The following is a 25,969-nucleotide window of genomic DNA, read 5'->3' as shown; positions in this document are numbered from 1 at the left end:
TCTAATGTGACATTTTGATCAGATTCCACACGAGTATGCATGAATATGTTTGTTATTAATATTATTATTATCCTGGGTTTCAATGGAGAGTTTTAGTGTCCCATGGTCTAAATGTTGTTTCAGAGGCTTTTCCACCCTGACAAGAATATAATTATGGGGGAAAATACTTATATTGAATATTTCTTTCTACATATGCAAAAAATAATGCCTATCAACAGCTTCAATACAAACCTATAAGTGTCTGTGCCTGCCTTCAAAAATCCATATCTGTCAAACCCGAATCCCGAATGGGAGCTGATCCAGAGGGATCAGCACCAATCTAGCTCTCGAGTACTCATACTCAGATTGGCAAATGAAGCTGTCATGAATCAATACTTTAACAATGATGTGCTTCGGGGCAATATGAAACTTTTCCGGTGGGACAAAAATATCTCCTGGGATGTGAACATGCTGAAACGCTCATTTGGTCCAAAAATATCAGCATTGGCCTTCAAAAACCAATGCTGGTTGAGCTCAAGTTCTCTCTAACCCCTCACCCTAAATCTTCAGTTACTTTACTTTTGGAGCATGTCCTCAAAACAACTTCTCTCCGTCTCTCCACGTTGCTCTTCCACCCCCTCATTTCCCGCAGAGTCGGAGTCCAGTGCGAACTGGGAGGCGGTGGACGCCAACTCTCCAGAGTCGGACCTGCGACGTTTCTACCTTAACGTCTGTCACAAAGTCATCCAGAGAGGAGCCGCTGTTGGCTGCCCAGAGGACGCCGCCATCTGCGCCGTGGGCAAGTGTTGGGGATTTTTTTCTCAATGTTCTCAATTTGCATTCAGTTTGTTGCACACAGTCATAATTAGATGGCGGATATCTGCTCTTGTTATACACATGTAAACATGCTTTGCAAGTCATGGATGTAGTCGTAGAAATAGTCATGGCAAGTTATTGACATGCTAGGGTGTATCCTATTCATTTTATGGTGAGAAACCCGTTTTCCAGCTGCTACAGTCCAGCTCTTTTTATTTTAAACATCATCTAGTTATATCGAGGTGGAACACAAAGAATGTACATAGAGCAGCAATCAAATCCACAATCAGAGATACTAGAGATCAGAGAAATAAGAACCATGCTTTTATAGAGGTTCTTGCCTTGTTCTTAAAGGACCCAGATCCTCCTAATAATGTCTTTCTATTGATTTCCACGGAAAAAAACTGCACTCTCTATGCTTTAGAAATGTCCTTACTTCAGCCTTACTGCAGCCTGTTGCACCAGGCATACTATGTAACATTAATGCAACATGGCACCCCCTGCAGGCACAAAGATGAGTGATTAATCTAAATCAAAACAAAGACAAAACCTGCCTTTGAATTTGAATGGTCGCACCAACTGAAATGGTTCCAACCTAGACATAAGTTATAAATTAAAACTTACACCTTACACCTTGATACATGGGAAAACTTGATTACCTGATGGAACAACAGCATGGTTTACATCGGCAACAAGAAAGATTACAGAACTGATGAAGAACCAAACTACAGTTTTAGCTAGCTAACTAACATAAATAACATGTTTTCACTCTATTAGTGATAAGGGGAATTACAGTAAGCCTAACTACATAGCTTTTATCTTGCTGAAACCGGTTGCACCATTTGATGTCACTATTGTTGTCTCTATTGTACATATGTAGTTGTGTATATATAGATTTATGTGTGTCGGTATGCGAGACAAACTACAAATGAATCCTAAAACCTAATATTTGTTGACTTTTGGTTAGATAATAATTTAGGCCAGTGATTCTCAACCTTTTTCATATCATAAGGACCCCTAATTTAGTCCACATTAAGGCCATGGACCCCCATTTGATTTTTTCTCTCTGACCCAAATCTGAGAATATTTTTATTGTCGGACATGATTTTGTCCAGAATTCCATGACTATCTGTATTGTAGGTAGAGAGATAACAGTGAAACTATGATCAAAACAGTCATTCTTCTACATTCTCTAACTGTGTTAGCTTCTTGTAAATTAAATAACGGCGAAGTTTAACAATTCATCAATTTGCTGGGGACCCCCTGGAACCCCCTCAAGGACCCCTGGTGGTCCCCTGGACCCCACATTGAGAACCACTGATATAGGCTACCGTTAATTACAGCACAAGAAGTTGATTTTGGCGCACACCTTATTGGCCACAGAAGGTGAAAACGTCACTGTCTGTGACGATGTTTCGGTTAATGGTTCCTTTACTCTCCACTAGTTAAGATGTACCTTAAGTCCCCATGGTGCAACTAAACAAAAACACAGTTTTAGGTTCAAACTAACTAGTTTCAACGTAACGTATAGTTTTTTATAGTATACTTTAAACCCTAGACCAGGGGTCTCAAACTCAATTTACCTGGGGGCCGCTGGAGGCAGAGTCTGGGTGAGGCTGGGCCGCATCAGGTATTCCACAAGAAAAGCTTTGTTAAAAAAATTCCAATCTTCTCAAATGTCTTTATTTTAATTTTTTAACACAAAATAAGATTTAAACGTCTTTATTAACAGTTCTTTAACCTCAATGGGTTCTTCTGAATATGAACTGTCCTGAACATGAATGGAACATTGAAGAACATGAACTGTTCTTCTGAACATGGCTTCTCTTGCCTACTCCTTGCTGCTAGAGACCTGGCAGTAGTCATAGAAACAAAAAAAACAAATGACATCATATAGAAATATATGTAGTGTTCATCGTGTGAGGCAATGCAAATAGCGCGATGCAAATAAAAAATAATGACCCACAAATAACGGTGCGACCCTATAATTGGTCCGGGTTACCGGGGACTGTTATCGCCGACGGACAGGTGTCGCTATGTGACTGCAGACTACATTAGGCTACATTGAGTTCCTTACTTTTCTTTTATCCCGCCGCGTACGCATCACTTTGATTTATTTTGTCAGAGAGAGACATATATACGTATAATGTCCCGCTGGGCAGCAACTTTAAAAACTTTTTTTTGGAAGTGTTGTGAACGCAGCGTGCTGGGACGAATGTCCGCGTGTGCCCAATAGAAACGAGGCAGCCAGCCAGGCACGGAAGAAAACTCTCCATGGCAACGCTGCTGTAACTTTCACTCATTGAGAAATGTTTCTCTGCTTGCATCAAGCCCGGTCGATGTCCCACCCCCGAGAGCCATATACCCCACCGTGATTGGTAGGTTCGTTCAGCTCCACACACAATACTGTAAAGTGCCATCCATATAAAACTCGCGGGCCGCACTAACATTAAACTTTCATATTAAGGTGGGGGCCACAAAATATCGTCTCGCGGGCCGCAATTGGCCCGCGGGCCGCGAGCTTGAGACCCATGCCCTAGACTAACAATCGAATGCATATGCGACAAGCTGATGTCCTTTAGTGGCATCTAGAGATGGTGCATTCCGCATTCCGCAGAAATGCCCATGATCATGGACTGCACCACTATGCTTGTATTGATTGTGTCTCTCTGGTTCAGATAAGGAGCATAAGGCCACCAATCTGGGCAGCTTCCTCTCCTCTCCCCAGCAGACTGAAATAGGAAGCGATATCCGACTGTTGTACACCGACGGAGACCAGTGCAGCAAGGGGATGAAGATCAGAACCATCTTGACCCTCAAGTGCAAACCAGGTGGGTCGGACAACCAAGAGAGAGCGGCAGTCATCGAATAGAACAGTTGCACGCTCTTTTCCGTCTACTCCTTGAATTTTTATATCCAAATCTTTCTGTCTTCCTCCTCCTCCTCTTCTCTCCTCCTATAGGAGATCTCGAAAGCGCCCCTGTGCTTCGCAGCGTTTCGTCTGACGGGTGTTTGTATGAGTTGGAGTGGTACACCGCCGCCGCCTGCGTCCTGTCGAAGACGCAGGGGGACGACTGCAAGGTGGAGGACGCCCAGGCTGGTAGGACAAGGACGCACACGCATGCACACACACACACGCAAGGGTTCAACTGATATGAGATAAGTTAGCAACGGGCTATATGGGAAACATGGTCTTGATTTTGAGAAACACTAACAATACAGATACATCAGGAAAAAAACGATAGATAGGTGTAACCCAAACACACATTGCATGCTGGATCACCGGCCACTATTTTGTCTCCCTCTTTCTCCCCTTCTCTCTACATTTATCCCCCTCTCCTTCCATTCCACACCCCCCCACCAGGTTTCTCTTTCGACCTGTCGCCTCTCTCCAAAGCCGACGGCGGCTTCTACAACCTGAGCAGCGGCGTCTACGACTACTACATCAACGTCTGCGGTTCAGTCACAGCTGCCAAGTGTCCGCAAAAGAGTGGAGCCTGCCAGGTAGACAAGAGGTAAGAAGCTGCCACGTGGACACACAGACACACACACACACACACACAGACACACACACACACACACACATGCATGCACACTAAGGATAGACCGATATGGTGTTTGGGTCCAGTTGGTGTGGTCCACCTCTGATATGATGAATATGATGCAGTATTATTGATTACATAATTATGTAGAATTGATCAATATTACACTTACCCAAAATATTCACTAACCCAAAATCCAAACCATTTGGCCATAGCTCCATAGCTCCACCTTCTGGCCAACCATGCAATTGCAGCTATTTTTTTTTTTTTTCAATTCTCTTCCAAACTTGGCTCAATCTCCACCAAATTTTACACACAGCATGATCGAGCTGCCTGTATCATGCCTCTTTAACGGACTGTCGATATTCATAGCCGTTTGGTCTTGAACCCCAGTGCACACACATGCACCTGTGCGTATGTACACACACACCTATGCAAAATCCTCGTAGAACAAGTTGACCTTTCTTTTGTGGATGTTTATATTTCTGTGATCTTTGGTGGTATATTTGCATAACGAGAGTGGAGCAACCCTAGTGAATGACTTGATTCCTCTCCAGTAGCTGTAGTGTAGTGTATGTTTTTACACGTCTTTGTTGAATACTCAATTCTAGTGGCAAATGAACGTATTCTAAGGTCTGCTATTTCTGAATAACAGACATCTGTTTCACCTAACAGACAGCTTTTTTACATCTAACCATATCAGTCCACAGACAAGAAGTCCGGTCCATTTTGTTGATTGCTAATCAAATGAACTAGCGTTGCCTTGTGGCAAAAGACTTTACTCCTTGGTTACTGCAGACAGTCCTGCAGGACGAGTTCTTTGGCAGAAGCTTGTATGTTACTTTAACTTGTAATCAAATCATTTTAAATCAATATTTTGTGTCAAATGATGAATGTGTTTGGAAAGTAGCCGTGAAATAAGAGGGATAATGTACAGCAAGCCTCCGCTTAGCATCAGGGTCTTGATTCACTCATGATTCTGATGGTGAATGTTGTTGTTTTTCCCACTGCCTAATGGTTCCAGGTCTTGGATCCTGAGAGAACTCTTACAACTCTTACTAATATTTGCTGTGGAGCCTGCTTAACCAGGAGCCATCTGGAATAACAGGACACTGTGTTGGACACATTTGGTTTGAAGAAATGTGATTGTAGGAGAGGAGGAGGAGAAGACTAGCAGACAGTATTTATAGTCATTATAATTAAATAGAATTAATACTGTTTTTTTAATTAAATTTTGTTTTAAATGAGAAAACAATGACAATAGTCCAATGCAGAGAGTTCACAATTAGAAATACTCACCCACCTCCCATTATGCCTAACCTAACAAAGGAAATCATAATAGTATTTTATAAGGTGAAGAATAAAAGGACATCATTTGTGAGAAGTGGCGACCAGCTTGGTGCTAAATTGCCTCATTCGGGATCTCTGGCGTGACAAACCAATGCTTTACCAACCGAGTGATGCAGCAGTCAGTCTTTATAGCTGCGTATCATTTTTTCCTCTTCCTCTTCAGTTCTAACTCGTGGAGCCTGGGGGAATCCAACTCCCGTCTGTCCTACTACGACGGTCTGATCCAGCTGAGCTACGCCAACGGCTCCCAGTACAACAACAGAGAGCACACCCTGCGCTCCACCCTCATCTCCTTCCTGTGTGACCGCGACGCCGGGGCCGGGAAACCCGAATTCCAGGTAAACTCCTCCCCTCCTCCTCTAACTGCATCTCTGCCCGTTCTGTACATACCTATATCTGTAAATTGGAAATATGCATATATAATATCCCACGCGTCTCACTTCTGGACACTCCCTGTAAGACCTTTTATAGATATCCAAAATTTTATATCACGATACTGTCCCGCCAAAATATCGCGATATTTACGAAATATTGCGATACTCTATAATATTGAATATCGGCCCAAGCCTAGTATAAGCTGCAAATTCACATATTTGTTTTCTTCACATTCCCATATTCTCATTGGATATATTGCATATACTGTATGTTTATGTATTTTATACTTTCTCACTTACTTGATACATGTTGTTTAGTATATTTTCACATCGCACATATTGTTACTCATTTTCGTATTTACACTTCTACTTAATATGCTTGGAAGTGTCTGTTGCATTGTATTTAACACTCCCATATGCTATGCTCGTATTTATATTCGCTTTTTTTTTGCTGTGTCCTATTACTATTTTGCTGCTGCAGCGTCCCAATGTCCCTATGGATATATTTTTATCTTCACTATATGAATTCAGGTGGAGGACAACTACACGTATAACTTCCGCTGGTATACATCCTATGCGTGTCCTGAAAGGCCTCACGAATGCCTGGTGACGGATCCCGACACTCTGGACCAGTACGACCTGTCCAGGTAACAAGTACTTCAAGTAATAATTGTAATTTCCCTACATGGTTCAAAATGTAAACTGTAAATTTACTGACAACCGTAAATGCTCAATACAACCGCGATACAATGTAGTAAATAAAAGTTCAATGACAACAAAGTCTGACTGTGCAGAATTATGTTCACTTCTGAGCCACAAATCTTTCTAGCGATGCCATTGGCTGCTAGAATGTAAACAACAATTTAAAAATGTCATTACAAAGTGAAAATAATGCAATTTCAATGGAGAGCTTGTGAAATTGTGATGGTCAAGCGTCTCATTTGTGATTACTACAGCAGAATAAAATGGAGCTAATATCACGATTCATTTTTCTGGCCCACGATACGTATTGTCACATTTTTGTATTGCAATATATTGAATTTCAGTATATTATAGACTGAACACAGGCTATCACACTGAGGCGAAGCGAGAAAGCGCTAGTTTGTGATGGCTGTACAAATGATCTTGTAGTGTGTGAAGGTTCAGAACTTAAACTCCTGACTCCCAATCCAGTCTAGAAATCTTCATTATTTCAAACATGTTTTGATTTTTATGACTTGAATATGGACATCTGAAAGGAGACCAGCAATTAATACCCAATGAGAGTGAGTGAGTGAGCGCCAGAGAAGGAAAAGAATATAGCACCAATTTCTTCCACCTCTGTTTTGGTTTGGTCTTGAGAGTGTAAAAGTTAAGTCAAGTGAGTGTCTTTCTATGACGGTAGATCGAAAAAATCTACGAATTCCAATGTTTGATATCCAGTCTTTTCACGGTCGGTTCAGTTGCATAGTGTATCTCTAGCCTGACTCTTCTCTTCCTTTGTCTCTTGCTCTCTCTCTCTCTCCACTCCAGCCTGTCTCGCCCCAGCTCCAGTAAGAACTGGCAGGCCATGGATCTCTCCGACCCCAACAACCTGAGGAAGTACTACATCAATGTATGTCGGCCTATCAACGCTGTACCAGGCTGCGACCGCCAGGCGTCCGTCTGCCAGATGAAGTACACGTCGCAGCAGGTGTGTAAAAGCATAGTACAGAATTCCCAGGGAATGCACAGCATGTATGCAGACCATATACTGGTCTTTGATATGAAATGTAGTAAGTGTTTTCTTGTCTCTGTCCTCAGGGCTCTCCGGCAGAAACTGTGTCGGCCAGCAACATGGGCGTCGCCAAACGAGGGCCGATCATCGAGGGGCGGGACCGGCTGCTGCTGGAGTTGACCGACGGCTCCGCCTGCCAATCAGATGGCTTGCAGCTCACATACACAACACTCATCCACCTGGTCTGCTCCAGGGGACCTGTGGTGAGTCAACACACTTTAGATAGTGCACAGTAGACCAATATCAGTTTGCAGATATTGGATATATGTTTGCAGTTTGCAGATATTATAGTGATGGTCCTCCAGAGCACCTAATAATTGATCAGTACTTCCTTGGTTGTCTATGGGAAGCCCTAATGCAATATTTTGATCAGTTTCCACGCCAGTATACACAAATATGAGGCTTTTCCAGCCTGCCAAGAATAAAATTCAAGGGGAAACACTGAATACTTGTAATTGTTTGACATGGAAATTTAAAAGGATGGACACCCGCACACTGTCTTAACTTGCTAATAGATTTCTGTTCATATTTATTTATTCTATAAGCAACGTTTCAGTTTATGTGACTTTAACTTGTTTGAACATAACTTATGGGTATATGAAGTACTTGGTGTGTGGTTTGTGTGTTAATGGTAACATTTTGCATGTGTCTGATGCGTTGTGTCTGGTGTGTGTTTGTGTTCCCTATTGTGCAGTCAATGGGACCGCGCTTCCTGATGTACCAAAACTGTACTGCTAACTTCATGTGGGAGACTAGGGCCGCCTGCGCCATCAAGACCACCAAGAACGATGTGAGTTCACCTATAAGACCACATATTCTTACCTTGTCTTACATTTTAACTCATCGAAACTCACTGACTTATCCATGCATACAGACAGATGAGAAAATGATTTGGACAAGTGTTAGTTTGGGAAATTGATCTGATGAAGATGTTAAAATATTTAAAAAAATGTTTGGAAAAATTTCCAAAAAAAAATGTTTGGCTATGTTGATGTCCTTGTTGGAGTCAGTACATCCCAAGAATTTCAGGATCAACATATTTCACGACTCTGTGTGTGTGTGTGTGTGTGTGTGTGTGTGTGTGTGTGTGTGTGTGTGTGTGTGTGTGTGTGTGTGTGTGTGTGTGTGTGTGTGTGTGTGTGTGCCTCATAGAGCTGTTCTGTGGTGGACCCTAACACTGGTTTTGAGTTCAACCTCCAGCGTCTGGCCTCCAAGACTGGATACAAGGCAGAGGGCAATGGCAAGACCTTCATGGTAGGACGGATACACACACACACACACACACACACCTCCCTTCACAACCCTACAGAACCATAACCCCCCCCCCTTCCCCGCCACCCTGTAGGTGAATATCTGTGCGGACGTGGCGGCCTGCGGGGAGGGCGCGGCCGGCTGTGAGCTGGAGGAGGGGCATCCCCTCGGCCCAGTGGGGGTGCAGAAGACCCTCCACTACTCCACCGACGGCCTGCTCACACTAACATACAAGGGAAACCTGGACAGACCCACAGGTAACATGTACGCAGCGGTCAACTTTCGGTTTAATGCGTTCACACTGCGAGTAACCTGGTTGATGGTCCAGTTGCATCTATGTAGCGGTCTGCCACTGTTTTGAATAGGCAAATAATTTTTTTGCTGCTTTGGTATTGCCTTTCATAATGTTGCATTGATTCAATCAGTTAAAGCAGTAAGTGAAATTTTTGGACCACTAGAGGGCGACAGAGACCACGACACATTTGTAAATAAAGCACAGCAAAGCCACTGCACTACGGAGGCCTTCTAAGGACAAACTTAGCAAAGCACCGTGCATAAAGGCTAATAGCTAAGCTAAACGTACCTACAGAGGAGTCGGTCCGGATTTTGACAACAAGCTTTAGAGAAGAGGTGAAAACAGCAACACAGCTGGCTGCTGTGGATATTGGTTTATATCATTACGTCTCAATGAAAACTCCACATGGCACATGGTAGTTTCAGGATTGGTTATGAAGTCTGAAATCGCTTATTGCAGGGTTAACATAAGTAGTTAACAAGCATTAATTAATTAGCACTAATTGATAATAAACAGAAAAAAAATCGACCCCACCAACGGATGCAGCCGTTGTCCAAGTATCGTTTTTGAGATGTTTATTTCTTTGGTCTTTCAAATAAAAGTTGTAAAGAACTGGGAAGCTTTGAATGGCAACAGGAACACATTGAAATGTACACATTTCTGTCAAACCATCATCAGCGTTTACTGAAAGGAACTGACCACGTCCTGGCTCTTCTCTCTTTTTCCATCTCTCCGTATTTACCTCTCCTCTGTCATCTCCTCCCCCAGCGACTCGGAACACCTTCACCATCAATTTTGTGTGCGACCCGGACTCCCACCCCGGCTCTTTGAAGCTAGTGCGAGAGGAAATGGGTTCGTCCGGCCAAACCACCCACGACGTCCTCTTCGAGTTCTCCACCGCTCTGGCCTGCATCCCCGCCCCGGTCGCCTGCCAGGTGATCGGTAAGGACAAAGCACACACACAGATTTTTTTTTTTTTTTCTTCCACCATTTTTCTGCAACAGAAAAATTGATGAACACGGACGTAATGGCGCTCTCCTGTGGTAGAACAACAGAATGCAGGTTCATTGCGCTGCGCAGGCGAGACTCCTGTTTTCACATATATACCGTTATTAGTTAGCCACCATTCTTATCAATTTTTCAATACATCCATGGAGGAAATTGTTCTTACTCTCTAAATTAATGGTGGATTGGATCGCCCATAGGTGGTGAGACAATAGGTGGCAAATCAGAAGATGAACATCATTTGAAAATAAGCATTCAACAAAAAATTGTTTAATGTTATGAATTTATCGAATATTCGTTACTGCCCTAAAGTAGCTGTATGGGAAAGTGTATGTTGTGAAAACTATATTGCATTGAAAAGTCCTAGATATTTAGTTTTCTTTAAGATATTAAATTGATACTGGACTCTTGATTTGTTCTGACTTGACTTGCTGTTCTAGATTTAGACTTCAGACACTTGAGACTGACTTGGGACTCGAGCAAAGCTGACTTGGTCACACCTCTGGTATAAAGCAAAGAGCGGCCAGTTTGGTAAACATGAGTGTGCAGTTTACTGATTCCTGGGTATTACAGTCCTCTCGCTGCCATTCCAGGTCACCCATGTGTGTAAAATTGAATCGTCCATCTATAACAAATCAGAGGGTTCTTTGAGTTATTGCCCCAACCCAAAAAACCCTTGAAGAATCCTCCTTTTCCTCTGTGTATGAATATCCATTTCTATTCTGTGTCCAGATTCCCACGGTAACGAGTACGACCTGAGTCACCTGACCAGGGACGGGGAGGACAGCCCCTGGGTTGCCATAGATACGTCAGATCAGGCCAAGTCGCGCAGCTTCTACATCAACGTCTGCAGACCGCTCCCCTCCGTGCACGGCTGTCCTGGTCAGTATGAGTGTGCACATACACACACACACACACATACTCCACCTCTGATATGATGCAGTTTCATTGATTACATATTTATTGTAGAATTGTTCAATACTACACTGGTTGTCTATGGGAGTCTATGCGATGAGATAACAGTGAAACTATGATCAAAATAGTAATTCTTCTACATTCTCTTTGTGTTAACTTCTTGTAAATGAAATAATAGTGAAGTTTAATAATTCATCAATTTGCTGGGGACCCTCTAGAACTCCCTCAAGGACCCCTGGTGGTCCCTGGGCCCCACGTTGAGACCCACTGCCCTAGTACACGCACACAAGCAAACTCTGCCCTCGTCCTCAGTTGCTGTAACTGTGATGCGCTCACTAAGTTGCTCTCTCCCCCTCCCAGTGGGTCCTTTGGGTGCTTGCGGCAGAATTGGCGAGACTAGCTACAACCTGGGCTACGTGCAGTCCAGCCCGCAGGTGGCGGACGACGGCTCCGTCAGCATCATCTACCAGAACGGGGACCAGTGCGGCGACGCGTCCCGCTACTCCACCCGCATCATCTTCCAGTGCGACGACAACCCAGTGAGTCCCACAGCTCCCACTCTAAACCACCCAGTCCATTTTGAAAGGTGCTATGTGTATCATTTTAGCATTTATAAATCTTTACCATTCATTCTGAGATAATAATTACCGTAAACAAATAAGGAAGTTGGGGCGAGGCTACATGTTGCCCCTTCTTCTTTCTCCTCCTTTCTGCTTTCAAGACTAGACGACACACAGTATCTGCTGCCACCCTCTGGTAGAATCGTACCATTACAGCTCATACAGATCTCTGGACTTTGTTCATAGACAAGTCATTAGAAAGTTTGCAAGTAACATTTAAAAAATGAGTCTTTAGTGAAATAAGAACCAGATTACTTGTATCTTACTATTTCTATATCTATGGTCAATATGTTGATTCCATTTGAAGTAAATGGGATATGTATTCAGAAGCTCCACTTCCGTTGATACTGTAAAACCGCATAACAACTTACAAGATGCATTATAAGTAAAACACTTCTTTACTACATTTTAACTTGTGCCATCAATAAAAACTGAATGCAGTTAAAATTCGAAAAACAGATCCTGCTACTGTGATTTTCAATTGACTGTGGGTCCAACATTTTAGAACATAATTTCGCCAAATAGCATTTTTATTGATAGAAGACAACATAGTGGAGGGATTTAGGAGAGATAGTTCCTGTTTGGGAGACTGGATCTACTTTTATTTTTAAATACTAATTTTAGTCTGTGACTGTCTGTCTCTAGGGCTCCCCTGTGTTTGACCGTAAAGACGGCTGCGAATACGTCTTCATCTGGAGGACCTCTGAGGCCTGCCCTATCAGGAAGTCTCAAGGTAAAACTGTGTGTGTGTGTCTCTGCGTGTGTGAGAGAGCGATGAGTAACATTCGACCATTATGTGTTTTTGAAGGCCAATACCAATATTTTTGGATTGAAGCTGCTTATAGCTGATATTTTGTACCGATATTCTACATATGTAAATAAGGTCATTTTCATGGCAAGAATTTCCCAAAGCTACAAAAGCCTCTGACACAACATTTAGGAATCTGATGAAAATATTACAATATTACATGAATTCAGGTTAAGGGTTTCCCCACAGACAACCAGTGTAGAGCGAGAGAGAGAGAGAGGGACACACAGAGAGAGAGAGACACACACACACACAGAGACACAGAGAGAGAGAGAGAGAGAGATGTGATTGAATAATTTCAATTTTCTATTGTTCAATTATTTTTAATGTTATTGATACTTTTTTGATTATCACTGTTTCGTTTTGGCAACAGATACTGTAGTATTTAATGCCAATAAAGCTCATTTGAATTGAATTGAATTGAGAGAGAGAGAGAGAGACACACACACACACACACACACACACACAGAGACACACATGGAGAGAGACACACACAGAGAGAGACACACATAGAGAGAGAGAGAGAGACACACAGAGAGAGAGACACAGAGAGACACACACACAGAGAGAGAGACACACATAGAGAGAGAGAGAGACAGAGATAGAGAGAGAGACTGACAGAGAGAGAGATATTTGTGTCCGTCCGCTCATTTTCCAAACGTGTCCTCCCAGGTGACAAGTGCCGGGTTCGCGACCCTCGGAGCGGCTTTGAGTTCGACCTGAGCTCCCTGATGGGTCGAGACTACCCCGTCCTGAACGGAAAGTACAAGTATCACCTGTCGGTCTGCGGGGGGCTCCAGCGAGGCGTTTGCACCCACAAAGACACCGGCGACGACCGCGTCTCCTCCTGCCAGGTGGACGGGAGCACCCACAAGATCGCAGGTATCGAATTGAGGAAAAAACAAGTAAAATATAACAGTTACAAATCCAATCAGATGACCAATAATAGGGGAATACATTGAGTCTTTCCTTTGTGTGTGTGTGTGTGTGTGTGTGTGTGTGTGTGTGTGTGTGTGTACATGCAGGTTTGGCAAACCAGGTTCTGAGCTACGTGGGTGACCAGCTCATCCTGAACTACACCAACGGAGAGACCTGTCATAAGATCTACACCAGATCCACCGAGATCTACTTCTCCTGCCACCCTGACATGCACCCCGTGAGTTTCTCACACACACACACACACACACACACACAGACGGAAAGCAGTTTAAAAAATTTAATATTGCGATACCCTCCCACCAAAAATATTGTGATATACGATATTATCGTATGTTTTTTGGGAGGGTATTTTATTTTATTTCCCCCATATTACATCACATTTCTAGGCTATAACAATAATTATTATTAACAGCCTAGAAATTTGATCTTACTATTCAAGCATTGGAGGAAACGACGACCATTTGGTATAATTTGCTCATTCCTGCTATTTCCAGAAAAACGGGCTGATTGTGGAAAAGGGAACCCACTTGAATTAAAAAGACACATTTTTCACTTCAAGTATGATTGTTTTTGTTTTTGTACTGTCCTACCACTAGCAGATTATAGGTTTATAAGTTTAAAAGCTTGTAGAATTGTGATCTAAGCAACAACGATATTCGTGGGAAGTATTGCGATATTCGATAATACCGCATATTGACCCAAGCCTACTTCTTACCCGCCTCAATCTTTGTCATTTTTGAGATGTTGAGATATGAAGTCAGTGATCTTTTACAGTGTTTCTATATAGTTGGAGTGTATTAATGGAAATTCCAACACCCACAAATGTTCAGGAAGTATTTTGGTCTTTCATCTGCAGCGTAGAGATTTCAAAATGGCTGCTTCTATGTGGTTCCAGTCATTCGATCCGCAGGACAACGGCTGAACTAAATGTACTAGCATTTTTTAAAGCAGTTTCTTTCCATCATTCTTGCAGTAGGACACAAGGAGGATGCAGATCTCCTCTGAATCGTCAGGAGCTAGCAGGGTTTATGGGTATTGTAGTTGTTATGGAAAAAGTCAGAACCTGATGGTGAAAAAGCGTTCCAGCTCTATTACTGATGGTGACCAACTGTGTGTGTTGTGTTGCCTCCCGTGTCTAGGGGGCGCCAGAGTTCATTAAGGAGACTCCAGACTGCACCTATCTGTTCAGCTGGCGCACCGCCCTGGCCTGCCTTCCAGTCAAAACCACCAGCTGCTCCTACAAGTAACACTCCATTAAATTATTTACAGATACAGTTCACTTATCATATTATTAACAGCAGCAAAGTTATATTATTAGCAGCAGTTCACTTATATTAATGAAAGCAACAGTTGAGCTATATTATTATGAGCAACAGTTCACTTATCATATTATTAACAACAGTCCAGTTATTATATTATCATCAGCAATTGTTCAGAAACCTGGACAGACCACATACCTGAACACACATGACATTGGATTTCCACGTTCTGCATGTCACGCGGTGTGTTTGTCTCTGTGTGTGTGTGTGTGTGTGTGTGTGTGTGTGTATGTATGTGTCTATCCTCAGAGACGACCAGGGCCATTCTTACGACCTGTCCCCCCTGGCCATAGACACTCGGAACTGGGAGGCGGAGCCCACTACTGGTGACACCGAGCAACGCTTCTACATCAACATCTGCAGGTCGCTGGTGCAGCAGGGAGGTCAGTGTCCGTGCGTGTGCGTGTGTGTGTGTGTGTGTGTGTGTGCATGTGTGTTTCCCTGTCAGAACATTTAACAGATCTCCAACTTAACTGAGCTGGAGAGGAGAAGGAAAGAGGCAGAGAAATGAGGAAAGATCCAAACCATGGGCTAGTCCAAAAGAGCTTTTATCCAAGGCACCTTTCAGCAGTACTATGAGTGAATACATACAGTATTTCTTCATATTCTCATATTTTTCCTCATCTGTCATATATTACATATATTATGGGCTCAATAAAGGGTCAAAAAGATTTTGAGCTTGTAAAAAAGATTCTGAGCTTGTGAAATGATTTTTGCAAATAATTTGAGACTTGCATTTGTATATCACCGTTTGTGAACATGTGGCAAAAAATTGCATTAATGTATTTGAATGTGTGAACGTGTCAAAAATGTGTGGAAAAGAATTGAAGTCGTAAACAACATTTGCCATCTCCCATCTTTGTGATAGGCTCGTGGAAGTGTCCGTCGAGCGCCGCGTCCTGTCTGAAGGCGGGCGACGAGTATGTGAGTCTCGGGGAGGTGGAGTCCGGTCCTACCTGGGACAGGAGCGTCCTGAAGCTGCAGTACACCAGCGGCCAGGCCTGTCCCGACGGCATCAGGAAGAAGAGCACCGTCATCCGCTTCCAGTGTGACAAAGACAAAGTGGTGAGAGATAACACTAAAATAGGGTTGGAATTCAGAGTTTTAGTGTCCCATGATGGTCTAAATGCCGTTTCAGAGGCTTTTCTTGGTCTTTGATGCCAGGTGATGTCACCTTCTATAGAGTACAACAGGTGGTGACATCACCTGGCACAAAGACCAGCCAATAGCAGATGACCAGTTCAGTACCCTAGTTTTCACCATTAGGTGTCAGACCTCACCACAGATTTGGGTTTGGGGTTTAGCTACTCTTTAACATGAAGAATGTCCTATTCAGAATAGGTTAACAGATAAAAACATCATGAATGACTGTAAATTGAGTAGTACTCACATTGGTTCTACATACAGTTGATGTACACCAACCGTGTGTGTGTGTGTCCCTTCCTCCATCCGTCCAGGACTCGCGGCCCACTCTGATCTCCGCCATTGAGGAGTGTGTGTACACCTTCCTGTGGTTGACCGCCGCCGCCTGCCCTCTCAACAGCAGCCAGCATGACGACTGCAGGGTCAGCAACCCTGCTACAGGTCAGACACACACACACACACTCGTCACCAGTCAAACTCATGTACGGACACACACATTCAAGTCCAGTTGTGGCGTGTTTACTGGAGTTTACTGGATTTTTGAAAACTTTGCAATAACCACTCACCCCAAATCAAATTTTAACAATGTCTTCATTAAACATTTTTTGATCCTATATGTATGTAAATGGAGAAAAATTTGAGTTTCTATAATATGGGACCATATTGTGTCTTATTGCACTCCCCAATCCGACCCCCAGGGCATCTATTTGACCTGAACTCCCTGGCATTGAACGGAGGTTACACCGTCTACGACCATAAAGACCCCAGGAAGATGTTCCGCCTCAACATCTGTGGAGAAGTGGCCAACGCCGGATGCAGCCCCGGAACCGGTATGTACATGTAATATGTACTACGGTATGTACATGTAGTAGTAGTAGTAGTGTAGAGTTGTTGGAACTCTGCTCCAGCATTGTATTTCTTATTCTATCATGCTGCATTTCAGTCCTTTTGCTGATACAAACTCTTTTTTTCTCTGAATTTGCTGCATTTGCTCACTGGAAAAGCATTTGCCAGCTCCATAAATCAGTGATTCTAGGATTGAATGGGACTTGCCAAAAGTAAAGGCAAATGACGGGAACCAACTCATTAAACCTCCCTCTGGACACATCGTGTCTCCTGGTTACTGATTAGTCCCTGCGTAGATATTCAGATGGTTTATGTTACAACCAGGACAGACGTCACCGCTGTTTGTCATCTACAGCCTCGAGCGCAACATGGAACATAATGGGCGACCAGAAATTTCAGTGCGGATCATATTATTGACTGCCCTTTGGCCCTTAGGTTGTTTTCACGCTTGGTATGTTTGCTTGAGTCCGAACCACGAGTCAGATTGTTCCCAAGCCCCCCTGGCATCGCTGGTCTGGTTTCACACTGTCATAATTCTGCGACCCGCGTTATATTTGCGTAAAACATTCGTCATCAATATGAGTCTGTCCAATGCACTTTATCGCTGAAAATGCCACAAATGGAGAAAAATGTGTGCCTCGCTGGCCAGACTTTACAGATTTATTTTCCATCACATCGCAGCAGAAGTGCATGCGCTCGTTGTTTTATTTCCTGGATGAGTACGGACTGCGTTCTCATCAATGTGAACTGTACCACAGTTGTACCACCCTTGGAACCGTACTCAGACCACCTTGTACAGCTGAAAAAAGCTTTCACATTACCAACTTTTGACACGAACCATACCCGGATTCGGACTAAAAGGCCCCTTAAGCAAGTCCAAGTTAATTCCAAGACCAGGTCCAAAGGGGGTCGAGTCCAAGTCAAGACTGAGACCAGAGCAAATCGAGTCCTGTTCCAAGACCAAGACCAAAATAAGCAATAATAGATGTACATTTCCTTCCAAATTTTTTTCTTGTTTCTTAGTGATGAACAGAAATGTAGATCTTTCTTCAAATGTGTTTGGTACTAAACCCTTCAACATCCAGCTAATCAATGCAAAGAGGTGAAATCTCTTAAATTGTTTGTAGTGCTAAGGTGAAAACGCACCAAAAAGTTTTATATTTTGAGAAAGGCATGAAAAAGTCGAGTCAACATCCAATAGTGGCTGAGACTGAGATAAAGACTTGAGTACTACAGTTAAGTTTATCAGATAGTGATTTTTAGTTACGGCATTGCTTTTGTTGTGTGTGTGTGTGTGTGCTTGCATGCACGCCTGGCTGCTCGGGTGTGTATGCATATGATCGTGTGTGTGTGTGTTACAGGTGTCTGTATTAAGGACGTCAAAAGCGCGGTGAACGGCGGTCAGGTGAGCAAGAAGCTGTCCTACAAGGATCATGTGCTGGAACTGACCTACGATGGAGGAGACCCCTGCCCCGCCAACCCCGCCCTCAAACACAGCAGCATCATCAACTTCATCTGCAGGTACCTCCCCCTCTTTCTCCGTCGCTCTGTCTTTCATTGTCAGTTTTTTTGGTCATTTTGGGATCAGGTTTTTGCAAGTGTCCCATTTCAGGTGTTTATCTTGTGTTTGTGTAGGCCTCCTGCCTCGGGCTCGGCCACCACCGAGCCGGTCCTCGTCGACTCAAACGCCGAGACCTGCACACACTTCTTCTCCCTGCACACACACCTGGTCTGCGAACAGTCTGTAAGTGTGTGTGTGTGTGTGACAGGGCTGGAGTCAAATGACTTTCAGTTCACCCGATTCCTGTGGACTTTCAGCAAAATACTAATATTAAGAAACTTGTGTTGTTACATGTGACCTGACCCCAGCGTCTGTGAATGTGTGTGTGTGTGCTGTGATGTAACTAGCTGTTGACGTTGTTACTGATTGCTAGCACTCGCTAACTGGCTCGCTAACAATGCAGCAAACTGCCTACGCAGGCAGAGAGAGGATGGATGACAGATGCATCTAAAGGCAGACATACAGACTTAAGTTCAATGTATCGCGGCCTGCCATGGATTATTATGGAGTAATTACTTGTCCTTACCTACAGTGAGAGTGTATGGCAGTGTTTGCACTGCACTCATGTACTCATGTTAACCTTCTGAGTGCTGGGCAGTTCTATACATTTCCAATTAAAAAGTGTCAAGTAGGCTTGGGCGATATCAAAAATTTAATATCACGATACTGTCCCACCAAAATATCACGATATACAATATTATTGTCATTTCTTCTTTTTTTGGGGGGGGGTATTTTATTTTATTTCTTCCAAATTACACCAAATTTCTAGACCATTTGGCATAATTTGCTCATTCCTGCTATTTCCAGAAAAACGGGCTGATTGTGAAAAAGGGAACCCACTTAAATTGGATTAAAAATACACATTTTTCACTTCAAGTATGATTATTTTTGTCTTTTTACTATCCTACCACTGGTAGATTATAGGTTTATATTCGATAATATTGAAATAATGGCCCAAGCCTAGTGTCAAGTTACTTATTACAAATACCGTATACATGCGACAATGGAGCAAAGAATTTTAAGTTTCACTTTCATTTTCGGGAGTCTGTCAGATTGAGTGCTGCTAGTCTACTGGTCTGTGCATGGCGAAATGACAGTCGCAAGCCAGCTCGCTATAATGTGATGTGAATTTGACAAACATGAGATGAAAATTGAAAAGCATTTAAAAAAATCTTTTTCCCTTCTTGTTTCATCTTTGAGGTAAAATGCTCAGTCCTGAATGGCTCCGCTCTGATAGACCTGACCCCTCTGATCCATGTCAGCGGCTACTACACTGCCACAGGTCAGTAGGACGAGGGTTTGCATCCCAACACTATTCTGTCTGTCCCTCTGCCCACTTCTCTTTCACTTTTCCTCTTTTCATCAAGATAAATGATGTAAATTTAAGGCCTTAAAAAGTATTATATCTTAAATACAGTTATTAGATTAGGTCTTATTTTTTCACCATGTTATGACAGCATTCTTGGCACTGTATGTCCACTCTTAGATGAATACAGAACAGGCTTAATAGTACCGTATGCATCTTATCTGCTTTACTAAACATTATTGGACTTCATGTACCTTAAAAATTTCCTAAAATTTCCTGGTGTCTTTTTTTCCTATACTGTACATTTATAGTATTAAAACTTTAATTGGTTATGTTCGATTAGAAATATTCTAGTTTTCCCAGCTTTCTATCTTTGTTTTGTTTTAATTGGTCTTAAATTCAATGCCAATTATGATTAAAAAGGTCTTAAAAAATATGCTAGTACCCTGATTTCTTTTTATATTTTATATTACTGCTCTATTTTCTTTCTTTTCCGCAGTCAGGAAGTGCTTAAAGCCCCTACGTGTAGAATATTTACCTCAATATACTGTGCAATTTGGCGCTAAATGTTCAGGATTGAGTTGTTGCACAAAAGAAGAGCTGATAAAACTTCCTTCCTTGTTTCTACATTTCTCACGATCCTGTCCTTCCAGACGAGGACTTGGACCAAAGCGACGGTTCTCCAGACTTCTACATCAACATCTGCCAGCCTCTCAACCCCATCCCCGGGGTGACCTGCCCCGCCGGCGCTGCCGTCTGTATGGACCCTGACAACAAACCGCCTGTGGTGAGACACACACACACACACACATTCTCCTTTACCCTACTTTCAGACAGGGAGTGGGGGGAAATTTCACTTTCGCTTTACTCTCTGAAAAATCAGCAAACGAAGGTGCTTGTTATCGGCCCTTGGTCCATTGGCATCCAATATTAAGTATACTTTAGGGCTGGGCGATATTGAAAATTAATTATTACAATTTGACCGTTATTTTTGACCCACTTTTGAAATTGGAGAAACATACAAAAAAGCTAGTTCAATAATGCTTTTGTCAACTTTGTGTCGGATGTTTTATTTCTTGTGCTCTGTTTTCTGTGTTTTACTGGCTTACTATCCATGTTTTACTATTTCACTGTTTTATGTGTTCTTATTTTTCCACTGTCCCACTGGGAAACACTTTGTAACCACAGTTTAGAAAGTTGCTTTATGACTAACATTTTACTTACTATTGTTGCTAAACTTGTCCACAACAATGAAGCAGTTCCCTCATCAGTTTCTCCCTCCTCACTCTGTCTTTTTCCTTTTTGTATGTGCTCTCTGTTGTTCCTTCTCTTCATCTCTCGTCTCATGTCTTTGTTTCATTTTCTCTCTCCGTCTCTTTCAGGACATTGGGAGGACAACCACCGGTCCTGAGATCAACACCGCGACCAACGAGGTGTCAATCACCTACACTAGCTCCACCCCATGTCTGGCCGACCGTGCCCAGAACTACACTTCCAAAATCATCTTTACCTGCCAGAGAGGCCTGGAGCTGGTCAGTCTGCACACCCCCAGTGCATTTCATAACAGGACTGTGATACTTACAAAGACACATACAGTCTGTTTCTCTCTCTGAGGGATGGAAAGATTGAATGGAAAGTGATTTTGACAATTTCTAGGCCTTGAAAAGTAATTAAAACACAACATTAGACAGATTCAGTGACCAATGTACTGACAATTACTCCCCCCCCCCCCTACTATAGACAACATTGACTGGACCATATCTGAATTTTAATCAGATATCTGACCCATATGTCACTCTAGCCCTAGTTGTAACACGAAAAGACAAAGCGGTGACACTTCTATGTATGTCTGTATATCTGCGTCCAGGGCTCTCCTCAGATGCTGAGGCAGCAGGACTGTGTCTTTGCGTTTGAGTGGGCGACCCCGGTGGTTTGTCCAGACGCCACCCACACCAGCGGCTGCCAGCTCAAAGACTCCCAGCTCCAGTTCACCTTCGACCTGTCGGCCCTCACCGGAGAGGTCCAGGTGAGCTGCAGCCCCAGAGGCTTGAAGGGCTTCCATTAAAGCTGCAATAAGCGATATCAGACCTTATTACCAATCCTGAAACTAATGTGTGCTATGTGGAGATTTCACTGAGACATAATGATATAAACCAGTATCCACACAGCAGCCAGCTTTGTTGTTGTTTTCACCTCTTCTCTAAAGCTTGTTGTCAATCTGCTCCGGAACGAAGCTCCTCCCACTCCATTCAGCAGCTTTTCATTTTTTAAAGCTACCTTGTCTCCTCCCTCGCTGTTTAAAAGCGGCGCTCTCCCCCTCCCATTCTGGAAAAAATTCTCGTAATGGCGAAATCGATGAAGCGAGCGAGTAAACTTGTTACCTACCTCTTCACTTGTCATTGTGGCACATGTAACCTTCAGCGGGAGAAAGTTCTGCCAAAGCGAGACTAGTAACCGGTGAGACTTCTCAGTTGGTACATTTAGCTTAGCTATTAGCATTTGTCCTTCGTTGGCCTCCGTAGTGCAGTGGCTTTGCTGTGTGTTATTTACAAATGTGCTGCAGTTTCTGTCGCCCCCTAGTGGTCAGAAAAATCGCTTATTGCAGCTTTAAGAGTATGTTCCTGTGATTCTGTCAGACATCACAGGAAAGCGTGATATTGTTTTAATCATTATTGACTTGAAGTGCCCATAAAATGTTTTTAAACCAGCATCATGTTAAAGCTATTCCTGTGATTGTTCATTTTAAACTCAAACTTAAGTATAACTGTAATTTGTCTGTCTAACAAGGTATCAGCAGGTCTTTTAAAAGTCTGAAAAAATCTTGAAATAAAGAATCTAAATTTAAAGTCCTTTAAAAAGTATTAAAATATCTTGAATATAACTTTGTTTCTTTATTTTAGTTTTTAAATTGGCCTTATGTTTAATTCTAGGTAGCATTAAAAAGTATTAAAAAGCATTGCAAATTTAGCTTTCTAAAACCTGCAGATACCCTGGTCTAAGTATAAACCACAGGGTTAAGTTTATATATGTGTTGTTTACACACAATTGCACTGCTTAAAATTGGCATTGGCATTATCATATAACAATGGAACTGGCACCCTAGATAAGCATTACTGTTGTGATGAATTGGTAAGGTATGTCTCTGTGTGCTAGGTACCGGTCGGCTCCGACACCTACCGGATCAACGTATGCAGCTCGGTGGCAGAGCCGGCTTGTAAGAAGAGCGCCGTGTGCCGGGTGTCTGGCTCTGGTTCAGGAGCAGTAACGTTAGCGTCGTCATTTGGCATCAGCAAGGCCATGACAATGGACTTCAAACACGAGGAGCAGGCCATACTGATGCAGTATGGAGGGGGAGACCCTTGCCCACCATGTAAGTCTACATTTAACTTGTTTGCCACACCCTAAACAGGCCTGGGTCATACAAGACATATCATTCTTAGCATTTACATGGCATGGGCAAAATAATGGAACACCTAACAATGTCTGATTGTCTTGTACTGCTGTCGTCAAGTCCTGGATTGTGTGTAGTGGGATATTGGACCTTTCTTCAAGAAGTAAAGCCTCCAGTTCTTTGAGGGATGAAAGAGATAGAAACCTATTTCTCATTAAGGTTCAATGATGTTTAGATCTGCTGATTTGGGAGGCCATGGAACGGGTTTGACTTCATCCTGGTGTTCATGAAACCTCTTCCGGCTTTGTGGAATAGGAGTTCCACAAGTTGCCTCTTGTTGCTTTGAAAACTCACATATAAAAGTGGTGATTGTCAGACCTCTTTTAAAGCTGACACATACTGCTAATTGGCATTCAACTTAATATGACTGCCCTGTGTGGCTGCCTTTGTAATTGCGACTTAGACAAGTCCTTTTTCATGTGGTGTTTCCAATATTTTGTTCAATTTCAACCTGCATGGAGCGCCAGATGAGTGGTGTTTTCTGCATCAGGACAATTGAGATAGTGTCGGGTCCAAATGGTATTTAGAAATAGAATAAAACAAACCATAAAAAGAAGCTGGCCATGGCTGAACTTTTAACGATCATCTGCCATCAACAGCCACTCAGATACACGATTTATATAAAAATATGGCTTATATTTCTTGGTCAAAACTAATTGGAGCCTCTCGCACTGCCCACAATTGGTCAGAATAGAGTGACCCATCGACCAAGTTGCTTGCAGTGTGAACGCACGCTAGTAGACTTGCTGAAGAACTTGTACGTACATGTAGGAGCACCAATGGGATAAAAAAAGCTGTCTTGTGTGCTAGATTCATAAGCATAAGATTCTTATTTTGCGGGGACAAAGTGCACTAGTGTTTTGCGTGTGTGTGTGTTCCAGTGACAAAGCAGGGTGACCCGTGCGTGTTCCCCTTCACCGTCATGAATAAGTCCTATACAGAGTGCACCACAGCAGAACGAATGGACGGCGAGAAGTGGTGCGCCACCACCGCCGACTACAACACCGACCAGAAGTGGGGATTTTGCGTCGCAGGTAACGGATCTACTATACTTTGTTCTACTTGTGTCCATATCGTGAGAAGAGGGCCGGTGGGTGGAGTATCTGCAGTGGGCCAGTTTGGGTCAAATGTCCAGTCCGCCACAACCCTATGGATTCTAGGTGCAGGAAAATTAAGTTCTTCATGATGAAATTCGATGTTGTACAATCTGTATTCTTATCCTGCCCTACGCCAATTACTTTTCTCATTAGATCTCTCTTTTCTGAAAGCCATCCTGTGTTTCTTCTCCCTTTCCTCCAGCGTCCGGTAAGCGTCAGTCCTCCATACTGTTAATCTGCGACCAGTCTGCGGGGCACGGAACCCCTCAGTTGCTCTCAGAAACCGGCGGCTGCTCGGCCACTTTCCAGTGGCGGACCAGTGCCGTTTGCCCCCCCAGGAAGATGGAGTGTAAGCTGGTCAGCCAGCATCAGACCTACGACCTCCGAACCCTGTCCTCCCTCACAGAGCCGTGGAAGTTCAGCCACAGAGGAGACTCGTAAGTCCGGCTTTAACTTGGGGTGGGCACTCTGTACCTGTAAAACTCCTACATTATATTGCACATATTCTGTATTTTCATTTTCAAGAGCAACTAAACCCCAAACCCAAATCTGTGGTGAAGCCTGACACCTAATGGTGAAAAGTAGGGTACTGAACTGGTCATCTGCTATTGGCTGATCTTTGGTGCCAGATGGTGACATCGCCTGGCACCAAAGATCATCCAATAGCAGATGACCAGTTCAGTACCCTTCTGTTCACGAACGTGTTAAATGTAAGTTTTCAGGCTATTTTCGTGGCCTCATTCAAATGAATGGGAAGTAAAAATCCGAATGCTACAAACCCATGTTAAAACTAAGTGGAATATTGCTTTAAAGGCTAAGTTTGGCGATTTTTGACCTAATATGTAATTTGTCTCTTACATACCTGTAGTACTTGGACCCGCAGACAATATTGACCTCTGTGTCAGCTGTATGTTGAAATGGCGAGCTCTGTTGCTGTTACACTAAGTCCTCTTTCTATATGTCTTTAGGTATTATATCAACCTGTGCCAGGGTATCCACGGTGGACTGACAGATTGTCCAGAAGGGGCGACGGTGTGCCGACGCTCAGCAGCAGGGAAGACCCAGACCCTGGGCCTGGTTTACACCCAGAAGATGCACTACGCCGGTGGGTCATGAAATCAAAAGCGTTTCAGTATGCTGGTACTAGTCTGGATTAGGGTTCAGTTGAGTTTTTGAAGGCTGATATAGATATCATTGAATTGAAGCTACCAATATACGATATTTTGGAGGATATTTGGTGCTGAAATTCAATGTCTATATTTGACCATTTTCTTGCCAAAAGATTTTAACAAAATGACAAGTTGTATTGTATTCTATGAGATACTTGACTGCTCTTGTTGGACAAGTTCTGAATAGTTGCAGCATGTCGAATCAAATGCATCTGAAGTAGTGGGTCAAATATGAAACTGTTTCAAAATTTAGATTGACTTACTAGTAGTTGTGATTAGTCTGATTAGAGATATGATGCACTATAAAATGCAGCAAGGCGGAGCTATTGGACGAGATGATAAAACTTTCGGTGCTCTGTTCTCCTTAGGTTGAGGTCATGTACCTACATCTTCCATTTCAGCATGGGCTCCTCATCCTCTTCTATTC

General features: G+C 43.1%; 1 protein-coding gene across 2 annotated transcripts in view; it reads left to right on the top strand.

Moving 5' to 3' along the window:
* The window catches only part of igf2r (insulin-like growth factor 2 receptor), a 55,414-nt gene that overhangs the window by 18,255 nt on the left and 11,190 nt on the right, over positions 1-25,969 (top strand). For both annotated transcript variants that reach the window (XM_071906842.2, XM_071906843.2), the window contains exons 12-43: positions 632-778; positions 3,474-3,626; positions 3,758-3,895; positions 4,160-4,310; positions 5,851-6,025; positions 6,593-6,708; positions 7,574-7,733; positions 7,844-8,020; positions 8,512-8,607; positions 8,970-9,071; positions 9,163-9,325; positions 10,132-10,305; positions 11,101-11,250; positions 11,644-11,822; positions 12,549-12,636; positions 13,384-13,593; positions 13,737-13,867; positions 14,790-14,893; positions 15,219-15,352; positions 15,838-16,034; positions 16,427-16,553; positions 16,811-16,942; positions 18,320-18,479; positions 18,594-18,702; positions 19,720-19,801; positions 20,479-20,612; positions 21,208-21,357; positions 21,693-21,851; positions 22,979-23,195; positions 24,158-24,310; positions 24,576-24,810; positions 25,342-25,478. In XM_071906842.2, coding sequence (XP_071762943.2) covers positions 632-778; positions 3,474-3,626; positions 3,758-3,895; positions 4,160-4,310; positions 5,851-6,025; positions 6,593-6,708; positions 7,574-7,733; positions 7,844-8,020; positions 8,512-8,607; positions 8,970-9,071; positions 9,163-9,325; positions 10,132-10,305; positions 11,101-11,250; positions 11,644-11,822; positions 12,549-12,636; positions 13,384-13,593; positions 13,737-13,867; positions 14,790-14,893; positions 15,219-15,352; positions 15,838-16,034; positions 16,427-16,553; positions 16,811-16,942; positions 18,320-18,479; positions 18,594-18,702; positions 19,720-19,801; positions 20,479-20,612; positions 21,208-21,357; positions 21,693-21,851; positions 22,979-23,195; positions 24,158-24,310; positions 24,576-24,810; positions 25,342-25,478 — 4,740 coding nt within the window. The remainder of the gene's footprint in view (positions 1-631; positions 779-3,473; positions 3,627-3,757; positions 3,896-4,159; positions 4,311-5,850; positions 6,026-6,592; positions 6,709-7,573; positions 7,734-7,843; positions 8,021-8,511; positions 8,608-8,969; positions 9,072-9,162; positions 9,326-10,131; positions 10,306-11,100; positions 11,251-11,643; positions 11,823-12,548; positions 12,637-13,383; positions 13,594-13,736; positions 13,868-14,789; positions 14,894-15,218; positions 15,353-15,837; positions 16,035-16,426; positions 16,554-16,810; positions 16,943-18,319; positions 18,480-18,593; positions 18,703-19,719; positions 19,802-20,478; positions 20,613-21,207; positions 21,358-21,692; positions 21,852-22,978; positions 23,196-24,157; positions 24,311-24,575; positions 24,811-25,341; positions 25,479-25,969) is intronic.

Source organism: Centroberyx gerrardi, chromosome 18 (genome assembly GCF_048128805.1).
Source record: "Centroberyx gerrardi isolate f3 chromosome 18, fCenGer3.hap1.cur.20231027, whole genome shotgun sequence".
Lineage (NCBI taxonomy): Eukaryota > Metazoa > Chordata > Actinopteri > Beryciformes > Berycidae > Centroberyx > Centroberyx gerrardi.
The sequence above is the reverse complement of the archived record's forward strand: the minus strand, read 5'-3'. Positions and strand labels throughout refer to the sequence as shown.